Source organism: Triticum urartu, chromosome 4, assembly GCF_003073215.2.
Source record: "Triticum urartu cultivar G1812 chromosome 4, Tu2.1, whole genome shotgun sequence".
In the NCBI taxonomy this organism is placed as follows: domain Eukaryota; kingdom Viridiplantae; phylum Streptophyta; class Magnoliopsida; order Poales; family Poaceae; genus Triticum; species Triticum urartu.
Window position 1 is genome coordinate 126,223,300 of NC_053025.1, and position 10,760 is coordinate 126,234,059.

Genomic DNA, 10,760 nt, shown 5'->3' on the forward strand with positions numbered 1-10,760 from the left:
AGGTTTATGCAAATGTATTTATTAGATGGGGATTTCACTTATTCTCACCTAATTTATGCTAAAATTGATGAAATGTCCACCTTTCTAATATCAAACCATAGTGGGACGCGATAGATTATAGGTGGGACTCACCTGCAGCGTGAGAAGTACTCCATGAGCAGCAAGGAGTATGATTGTTCCCTTCCTTGACTCATGGCGGGGCAAATCGGGATTCGGGAGCCGGAATGTGATCCGACGGTTCAGTAGCCTCCACGCTCGACCGATCCGACGGCGCATCCAGGTGCACGCTGCACGCACAATCTCAAAACAGGCTAGCCAGGGTTCGGTCCAAGCCAGCCTCGCAGGCTCCCCAATCCCCGATACCTCCGCCACCGCCGTCGCCGTCGCCGCCGCCGCCTCGCCTCGCCATCACGCCCCCCTCTACGCCGCATCGCCGTTGCCGGCTGCGGCTCTCCGCACGCGACGACTATCCCGCCCCGTGACGCCCGCCCGGTCGGTCCCCGTGCTAGATTACGTCTTGATCTCTCAGGTTCTGATCTGATCCGATTTGTCTATCTTTCGAGATCTTCTTCCTTTTCTTGTTCAAATTGCTTCTGCGGCTCTCGGTTTGTACGATTATGCCTGCTAATTAAGAGCTCCAATGCTCGAAAGCACACTTCCTAGATTATTACTATGCTATGCGATTTGGTTCGTGGTTGCTGGAGCTAAATTTACTCGCTTTAATCGTGACGGGCTTATTAAAATGATAAAATCGTAACCTCGTGCTCAGTTTTGGGTCATTATATGTGTTTTTCGTGACTGGACGATTAGATGTAGCTAAATTTCAAGAGGAATTCATGGTGGCCACTTGTAATATCGAGTTTTAGAGTATTTCAATGATTGCTTGAAAAATGTCCAGCTTTGTTTGGTGAACTGCGTTACTCCTGTGTCAAGGTGGAGTGAGGTTTGTGTTGGTGCTGGCTAATTGTTTCATGAATGATCTGCATGTTGTTAACTCGTTATCCTTGTAAATGTAGGTGCCTGCATTGACATGTTGTATTTGAGAAAACCCTTTTATTTGTTATATTATCATCCACGTGTCACGCATTCCGTTCATCAAAGATTCAGAGCTATATGGACATTTGCCTATTTCCCTTCATCGTTATAATCTGGGACTCATCCAGAATCCTTTGCATGCCAAGTTATCTTGTCCACAGAAAAGGCTTCTTTTAGATTTATAACATTGTGAATAATGTATATGCATTTATTTGTACGTGCATAGCTGCCCCCCTTACTTTTATGCATGCTTATGATATTAAGTTTGCAGAGGTGACAATATATTATATCTCACTTTGTCAGGTTCTTTAGAAGAAAAGAGGAAAATCATACATGGATATCATGCAGACAAGTGACTCTTCACATCATGGAATTGTAGAAAACAGCCCTTACAGAACTCCCTATGGTAGACATGTGGAAAGTGGCAACCTTGGTGGTTCATGGTATTTTAGTAGAAAAGAAATCGAGGAGAATTCCCTTTCAAGGAAAGATGGCATTGATCTGAAGAAGGAGTCTTATCTTCGCAAGTCATACTGCACCTTTCTTCAAGATTTTGGGATGAGACTTAAAGTGTAAGATTATATTGTCATTACTTGTTTTTCTGGGAAATAGATAGCTGTTTAATAGCATTATGGAATCCTACCTATTGTTTTCATGTTTGTGTGGACTAGTCATTTTCTGATAGCTTGATTTCTTTTAAGCAGCACTTGTTTCTTTCTCATTTGCCCGCTTGCAGTACTCGAAACCCTTCATGATTGCTTCATGCTCATTTTATTTTGCAACTCGAAGGAAAGTCTAGTGGACATCTAAAGCATAAATGATTGCATTTTGTTGATGACAGTGTTGTACTCTAGTTGTACATGACTACATTCTGTACCCTAGGTTGCACCCTCTAGAGACAAAATGTTTAAGCCTTAGCCCCAGTGTTGTATTCATTGATTCATTACTTTAGGGGCCACTCATGTTTGTCAGGCATACAACGGGGGGTGCAACCTAGGGTACATCCTTGCTTGGGTAGAACAGAAAAGATCAAACTCTAATTAGTATATATATTTAGGCTTTTGTGTCCTTCAAGTACTTGCGCCGTGAATGTTTATGAATCACTAAACATCCCTGTATATCAGTTACTGCATAAATTATGCTCTTTGGCATGGTTGATAGTTATATATATTATTATATGTTTTCCTTATGGTGAATGGCTTTAAAATGTAGGCCTCAAGTGACAATTGCTACAGCTATAGTATTCTGTCATCGTTTTTTCCTTCGTCAATCTCATGCCAAAAATGATAGACTGGTAAGCCTTACTCAAATTTGTATGTGCTTGTACATGTTTGCTGTCGGACTATATATTTTCGACTTTACATGTGAATGATAGAATGATAGAATGGTAGGCAGTATTCTAATATGGGTTTAATCGTGAATGCTTGCCACCGATTTGTGAAAGACATAAGAAATAGTTGACTGACACTTGTAAATCATATTCCCTCCGTTCCTAAATATAAGCCTTTTTAGCGATTCCAAATATGGACTACATATGTAGCAAAATGAGTGAATCTACACTCTAAAATACTATATATACGTCCTACTAATTTCATGATATTTTATTGGATTCCATGATATGGTGAATCTTGTTTTGCTTTGCGGAAGAGATATGCAGTCTTTTTTTTTTCTGTTGTGTGTATAGCCTACAACATAGATCTTGCTGCTCATTGTAAGTTCTCAATGTATGTTCTCGTTGTAACCTACAGACAATAGCCACAGTTTGCATGTTCTTGGCGGGTAAAGTTGAAGAAACTCCCAGACCCATTAAGGATGTCGTACTAATTTCTTATGAGATCATCCACAAGAAGGATCCTGCCGCAGTTGCTCGAATTAAGCAAAAGGTGACATATTTAATTGCAAGTATTGTCTTGATATTTCTTATGTAGTTGCCTGTGCATCCTTGTTTCCCCACACTTCTACTCCCTCCTTCCCATAATATAAGAGCGTTTTGACACTACACTTAGTGTAAAAAACGCTCTTATATTATGGGACAGAGGGAAATTATTCCGCCAATCTGCCAAAAAAAATTCTTTACATTCATTATATTTTATCCCCTGATTCCTATGACAAGAATGACTGTTGAGGATATTTTTGTGCTGTTTTGTGCAGGAGGTTTATGAACAACAGAAGGAGCTTATTTTAATCGGGGAGCGTGCTGTGCTTATAACACTTGGTTTTGACCTGAATGTGCACCACCCGTACAAGCCCTTGGTTGAAGCAATAAAAAAATTCAAGGTTGCTCAAAATGCGCTTGCTCAAGTTGCGTGGAATTTTGTCAATGATGGGTATGCCGAAATTACACTTATCCTTACAAACATAGTAACCCCCAATTATGCCTATTTAATTACTGCGCCTTAAAGGGGTGTACAGGCTACGTACTTCGCTTTGTCTCCAATTTAAACCCAATCATATTACGGCCGGCGCAATCTTCCTTGCTGCGAAGTTCCTCAAAGTCAAGCTTCCATCAGATGGTGAGAAGGTCTGGTGGCAAGAGTTTGATGTAACCCCGCGGCAGTTGGAAGGTTGGTCTCTAGATTTAATTCACTAGTGCATGTTTGCACTATTGTACTATTCAATCTCCCCAGAATAGTATTTCACATCCTCGCAGGTAGCAGCAGCTGTTGACATGCTTTAACTTTCTAGGAGCCTGTGTGGATTGGATTACCAAAATTTCATCATTGGTTCAAAACTGATAAGTGTAGGTTGCCTAGGTCAAGCAAGATACATGCTGTTGCTTGATGTGCTCAAGGGAACCTTATAATTATTAGTGTTCTGGGATAAGCTAGGAATGTCATGTCAGGAGCATACCATGTGTACCCGGCCTCTCGTGTGGAACCTGAAAGAATTGGGTTTGTCTATTTTTTAGTGTATTGGTAGATCTTATCACTTTTGTTATACATACATTAGCTTAGTAGCATCGCAAAGAGATGTAAATGAAAAAAATACAATCTAACATGAGGATGACACTTCTATTTTGGTGATTTTGCAATAAGCACTACTTTCTGTTAATTATATCCATTATTACTAGAAGTGATGCTCCTTTCTCTGCCACTGTTACTTTTGATGCTCTTTGTTGTGAAGTACTCCAATAACATACACACACCAAGCACCTGTGCTTATATTAATTTTGATTATTATTCTTTTCAGAGGTCAGCAACCAAATGTTGGAGCTCTACGAGCAAAACCGTGTGGTGCCACCACCGTCCCAAGGGAATGATACCGAAGGCAGTTCTGCAAGTGTGGTTAATCCACGTGCTGTGGGGAAGGCTCCTGGAGCTGCTGACGAGCGTCATGCTCATGGAAATCATCAAGCACCTCAACAGTCAAGCATGGTAGGCCCCCCTGAGAAGCAAAACTCAAACCAGAGGATACCCAAGGTGGAAGCAAAGGACGGTATTGCCAGCAGCAACGAAGGCCCCAATATGTCATCCTCAATGGATGCAATGAAAAAGATAGACAAGGATAAAGTGAAAGCCGCGCTTGAGAAACGGAGGAAATCAAAAGGTGATGCCGGTAGAAAGGTTGACATCATGGATGATGATGACCTGATTGAGAGGGAGCTGGAGCATGGCGTGGAGATGGCTGTCAAGGATGAGAAGAAACACGACAGAAGGCAGAGCTGGCCCCAGCCCCCGCACCAGAACGCCGAGGAGGGCGAGCTCTCCATGGACAGTCAAGAGTACCTTTCCACCGTGACTGAGCTCGACGACCGGAAGAGGAAGGATGTGTATGACCACAGGAGCTATGATCACGGCGAGAGGGACCTTAAAAGGGTGAGATCATGAAATTGAGTATTCATCACCCCCCCCCCCCCCCCCCCCCCCCCCCCCCTCCCCTCTGTAGAACAATCGGCAGACTGTAATATGATATGTTGGGGGATTTGAACTGTTATGTACTCCTACTATATAATTGAGAAAAAGAATTTCCCCAGGGTAGGCGTGCATTTTCAAGTGATGATGTTATCCAACATTGGGCAGCAGGTCCATGCTGTGAAAATTGTGTGAAATGGAGACTCTTATGCGAGTGTTTTGCAGTTTTGACGCCCTGCTGTTGATGGGTGTTTGATGAATTTTATGCATCCATGGAAGTTCGTCCATGTGTAGGGAGAGATGCTACTCCACCTTTTGTGCGATCAGATGGTGTACATTCTGTTAGACAGATCATGCTGATCGATCCGGTCAGTGGAAGACTCGAGCCATGATGGAACAAGACTACAGAAGAACTCAGCACTACAGTTCATGCACTATCCGTCCAGTCTCTGCTGTTTTTTGTTTGTTTGAACCAATTGAATCAAAATTCATTATGTGTGATCATCATTTCATATAATTTGTCTGAACCAGAACGACAAATACGTATCCCCTCCACCCACTCTGGCATTTACTAATGAAATATCCTTCACCATCTGACTAGAAATGGAACGAAATGTCTAGAGGATGTCAGGATCAGGCTCCTTGATCCCCGCAAAAAGAGAGAGAGAGAGAGATCAGGCTCCTTGAATGCAAAAGGGTTTTTGTGTCTCGGCCAAAGAGCTTTTGCCGGTAATATTCTCCCTACCGGAGGAGCCTTGCTTTGGTGCTGGTGGACGGAACGCAACAGAGGCAATCATGGCGAAAGAAGACTTGAGCTTGAAGCTTTTCGATACACTGACGAATGGAGGGAGTCTAGGGCCAAAACCCACTGTACCGGTCGTGCAGCGGTGTAGATGGGGGAGGCCGCCGAGTCATATGGTGAGGATCAATACCGACGAGGCGTTTTCAGAGCGGTCTAGAGCAGGTGGTTGGGGACTCATCTGTATCATGATACACTGGATATTTGGTTTGCAGCTGCTGGTGCCAAACACCCTATATCAGGCTGTGTCCTTGGCAGATCGGTTAGGAGTTGAGCGGGCAATTTCTGACACCGGCTGCCTTGTTTTGAAGCAAGCCATTTCCTCCAATGCCTACGACCTTGCGCCTCTTGGTGCCCTGTTTAGCGATATTAAGCTTAGAACCCTCTTCATTGAGGCCCAAGTGGTGTATGCACCGAGATCTTGTAATAAACCAGCGCATGAGCTGGCTGCTATGGGTGCAGGCTTGTCTGATGGTGAACTTAGAGAGTGGTTCACTGGCTACCCTGATGATGTAATCAGTGTTGTGACCGGCGATCAGGCCGTGCCGTAATGGAATACGAGTGTTCCATTTCAAAAAAAGGGAACAAAATAAGATTGGATTGTTCCTCAATTGGAAGGAGATGTTTTGAGCAATCAGAGAATCGCTTGACAAACAGTTCTTTGTTTAGGGAAGCCACTTGGTGGACTTCAGTCGATCAGGTACCAGTACACGTTTATCATTCGATAAAACATAGCTAAGGGGTTCATCGTCCCAATACACATGAGAATAAGAATTAAACATAATCACTTCCATACCTTGACCAAACAAACCGTTGCATGCTTGAATCACTTCCAGGCGGTCAGACTCGACGATGATGGTGTTACATCCCAAGTTTTCAACCAGTTCCGGGGCTCCGGGCCCTTCTGGGTAGCGGTCGCCTCCACCGTGGCCGAGTCCAACATGTGATCAAGAACCCAGCGACCGGTTCACCATGATCATTGCGGAGGACCGCAGCCACTGCCCCTGTTCCATTTTCAAAAAGTATGATGATGATGCATCCACATTCGGTTTATAATAATTCCATGAGGCTTCCCTCATCGTATCAGGACTGGTTGTGAACTGTTCAGAGCTTTGCATAGTTCGCGCCAATAGCCTGAATTGCAAACACAGTTGACTGAGCAGGTTCCACCTCTCCTCGATTAACAACCTCCCGTCGCTGCCACAGGATATACCATGCCCCTACGGCGATCGTCTCCTGTACACCATACCGACCCATAAACGCTGAATGTTTGACAGTATTCCTCAAAGTTTCCTCAAGCATCACTGACCCGTGATCGATCAATCTGCATTGCTTGTTTGATGAACACCTCAAGTCCCTGCGCTTGCCAAACCTTCCTCGCATGCCACGCCTCCCGTGAACATCAGGTGCTTTATATCCTTGGCTCCCCAGCAGCAGATGGGACATTGGGGTGAGGTCTTGATATGCCTACCTGCAAGAACAATCATCCCCGGTATCACACTGTGAAGAGCCCTCCATAGGAAACAATACCTTGCTGGGGACATGTAAGTTCCATAGGAGATCTCCCATACTGGGTTCAGCCTCGAGCTGCCTTGTCCATCCGATCGACGTCTCCTTGAACCAACTTGTTGTGCCATTCATTATAGTATGCAGATCTTACAGAAAAGGCGTAATTTTTTTATTTATGCCAAGCTATAAAATCTTCTAAGTTCCCAGTATTCAGGGCAGCAAGGCGATGTCATTAGCCTAATCGAGATGAGGTGTAACAATATGTCTTGGAAATAAATTGGCATGTACATAATACAATGGTGGTATGACGGACAACGAAGATGGTATCACGACCTCAGCCCTCTTGCACGACCCTATCACCAATAATCTCCACAAGAGCATGATCCATCCTTAAAATGATGAAAGCGCTGTAAATCTCTAACAATAATTTCTCGTTCAGCGGACTTGGAAATAAACTTGATTACTGCATGGCAATCAGTACAGACCCGAAGATTCTTTATCACATGGATTACTGAACCCGGGACAGAGTTCATCAGAGCAAAAGCAACAGCAAGCTTTTCACTGTGGATGCGCAACGCAGATTCTTTCTCCTCTTCATCCAAATCATGATGAACAGAACCCGTGTTTGGTACATAGCCTGCTTTTTGCGCTATCTCAAGCAGTTTCCCCAGATAAGAATAGATCTCCTTGTGCTGAGGATGACTCGTGTCGCCAACATAAAACACATGGGTTTTACCTTTCAATTCAACTGAGCTATACCCTGGAGGTTTTTCTATTCCTCTTGTTTTAACCAGAACTCTCATTCTCTCCACATCTGTCCACATTCCAGCTTCTGCATATATATTGGACAATAAAACATAGTACCCACTGTTGGTCGCATCTAACTCAAACAATCTTTTCGCAGAAATTTCTGCCAGCTCAACATTTTTCTGGACTCGGCATGCACTAAGAAGAGCTCCCCAGATAGCAGCATCAGGTTTAACCTTCATTTCTTTAATGAGGCCATAAGCCTCATCAAGACAACCGGCACGGCCAAGAAGATCCACCATGCATCCGTAGTGTTCCACTCTAGGTTCAATCCCAAACTTATTCCTCATGGTTTTGTACCAATAACGGCCCATATCTAAAAGACCAGCATGACTGCAAGCAGCTAAAACGGAGATAAAAGTTATGTAGTTAGGGTTTTGCCCCGATCTGCACATCTCATTGAAAACTTCAAGGGCGTCTTGTCCATGACCATGCATACCATAACCAGTAATCATGGCAGACCATGACAGGACATTCTTCTGCTTAATTTTGCCGAAAGCCTTTCTTGCCATTTCCACTCTTCCGCACTTGCTGTACATATCAACTACAGAAGTTCCAACATAGGTATTTTCCTCCAAACCCATTCTTACCACCTGATTATGAATGCGCTTTCCAGTCTGTATCGTCCCAGCATGTGCGCAAGCCAGTAACACAGCAGAGAACGTCACAGCATTGTACCTAATGCCTCCACCAACATTCAGCATCTTGCCATACAGCTCCAGGGCCTCCGCCGACAACCCATTCTGAGCATACAGCGCAATCATCGTATTCCAGGACACCACATCCTTCTCCATGGTATCAAACACCTTCCTCGCAACCGGCAGGTCACGACCACCGCCTTTGGCATAAGCGTCTAACATCGTGTTGACCACCCCAGCATCCACGTCCAAGCCAATCTTCACAATAAGCGCATGAAGGCTAGCAGTAATTCCGCGGACAGGGACACGGGCCGACGAGGAGAACGCCACAAGCACAGCCGCCTCGTCCACCGCCATGGCAGAACCAGACGCGAGCAAGTCGCGGAAGAGAGAAAGCGAGGGGTAGACTAGATTGTTTCGCAGGTAGCCAGAGCACATGGCCGTGATAATGACGGGGTTGGGGCTGGGAATTTCATCGAACGCCTTACGGGCGTCGAGCGGGCGGCAGCAGTGGTGGTACATGTGGAGAAGAGCGGAGGCGGAGAAGGGGTCAGAGGGAAAGAGGCCGGAACGGAGTGCAAGGAGGTGTAGCTGGCGGCCGGCGGCGAGGGAGGTGGCGGCGGCAGCTGCGCGGAAGGCGGGGGGAAGGGCCGGGAGGAGCGCGGCCGGGTTAGCGCGGAGAGCGGCGGCAAAGGTGGCCAGAGCGGCGACGGCGTCTCCGGAAGCAAGGAGGTCGGCGACGGCGGCGGACCAGGAGGCAGGACGGGAGGGGTCCACGGCGCGGAGGAACAGTGCGCGGACGGAAGGGGTGGAACTGTGGATGGGCGTGCTCTGTAGGCTTTGAGTGTTGGAGGCGGGGACTGCCGTGGAAGGCGACGCCGCTCGTGGGTTGAGCGGAGGCTGCACTCTTGCTACCGCCATTCCTGAGATGCCGGTGGTGGCCACAGCGCAGCCAGGAGCGGAGGTTGATGAGCGCTTTCGTGAGAGAGGTTCCCAGGGAGAAGGAAGACGTAGGGTGTGTTTGGTTTAGAACGCACATAACTGCCACACGCGTGGGCGTTAAGGGATCTGCTCACACGTTCTGTGTGGTATCTAAGAGGACCAGCCTACACGCTTGTGTGTGGGCAAAACAACTAGCACCCACATGCCTCTTTTTTTCCTCCTGGTCCCTCTTACACGCGTGTGTGTGGGCGAAATAGATAATGCCCACACGCCCGGTACATCAGGCCTCGCACCTCGTGGTCCCGCACGCCCCACGTGACACTTTACCGCGCGTCCGCAGTTGCCATGGGACGGACCCTCGTCCATGTTCGTTTAAGTGCAGTTGCCATGTCGCTGAACTGCGGTTGCCATGTCGGACAACTACAGTTGCCATGTTTGCTCAACTGCAGTTGCCATCTCAGGTCAAAGTTTCAGATTGCCATTTTTTGGACAACTACAACTGTTGCCATGTGTGATCTGGTCTACTGCAGTTGCCATGATTTCAAAACTTTAGGAGTTGCCACCTACTAACACTAGACAGTTGCCATGCAGCACTATAAAAAAAGGCATGGCAAAAAAACATGTTCGGATAAAAGAGAGAGTTGCCATGTGATCACAAGCACGCTAGGACAGTTGCCATGTAAAAAGAAAGAGCTGCCATCTGCTTACGTGCACGCTAGGGCAGTTTGCCATGTACCATGCAAAACATATGGCAACTGATATGTCCGGGTAAAAAAAAAAGAGAGTTGCCATCTGCTTGCAATCACACTAGGGCAGTTGCCATGTACACTGCAAAACGCATGGCAACTGGCAGCTTGAGTGTGGCAGAGGAGACGGGCGTGTGGGCGAGATGGCAAACGCCCACACACCAGCCCTTCTGCGTGACTGAAAACTGGTGTGTGGGCGAACTGCTAAACGCCCACACACCGGCCCCTCCGTGTGGTAAAACAGATATGTGGGCGACCTCTCTCACACACCACACACGTGAGTTGTCCTACGTGGCATACAAAATCTGTTAATTCGTGCCAAGATTCGTGCAGAAGTTACTAGACGGTGATGGAGGCGTGTGAGTGAGTTGGCTAACGCCCACACATGTGGGCGTTAACATTTCCGTTGGTTTATGCCAAGGTTGCCCCACCA

General features: G+C 46.3%; 2 protein-coding genes across 2 annotated transcripts; one reads left to right on the plus strand and one right to left on the minus strand.

Moving 5' to 3' along the window:
- Positions 1-302: 302 nt before the first annotated feature.
- Positions 303-5,007, plus strand: LOC125551051 (cyclin-T1-3-like). The gene is made up of 7 exons (XM_048714203.1): positions 303-529; positions 1,339-1,607; positions 2,248-2,329; positions 2,784-2,918; positions 3,187-3,362; positions 3,448-3,599; positions 4,225-5,007. Exons 2-7 carry the CDS (start codon positions 1,369-1,371, stop codon positions 4,860-4,862), a joined length of 1,422 nt encoding a protein of 473 aa, XP_048570160.1. The 5' UTR covers positions 303-529; positions 1,339-1,368; the 3' UTR covers positions 4,863-5,007.
- Positions 4,891-9,660, minus strand: LOC125551050 (pentatricopeptide repeat-containing protein At3g26782, mitochondrial). The gene has a single exon (XM_048714202.1). It carries the CDS (start codon positions 9,558-9,560, stop codon positions 7,551-7,553), a length of 2,010 nt encoding a protein of 669 aa, XP_048570159.1. The 5' UTR covers positions 9,561-9,660; the 3' UTR covers positions 4,891-7,550.
- Between the last annotated feature and the right edge of the window lie 1,100 nt (positions 9,661-10,760).

Coding starts and splice junctions, on each gene's coding strand:
- LOC125551050 (XM_048714202.1), bottom strand. CDS start 9,560: ATGGCGGTAGCAAGAGTGCAGCCTCCGCTCAACCCACGAGCGGCGTCG.
- LOC125551051 (XM_048714203.1), top strand. CDS start 1,369: ATGGATATCATGCAGACAAGTGACTCTTCACATCATGGAATTGTAGAA. Junction 1,608..2,247: donor TTTGGGATGAGACTTAAAGT/GTAAGATTATAT, acceptor TTTAAAATGTAG/GCCTCAAGTGACAATTGCTA. Junction 2,919..3,186: donor TTGCTCGAATTAAGCAAAAG/GTGACATATTTA, acceptor TGTTTTGTGCAG/GAGGTTTATGAACAACAGAA.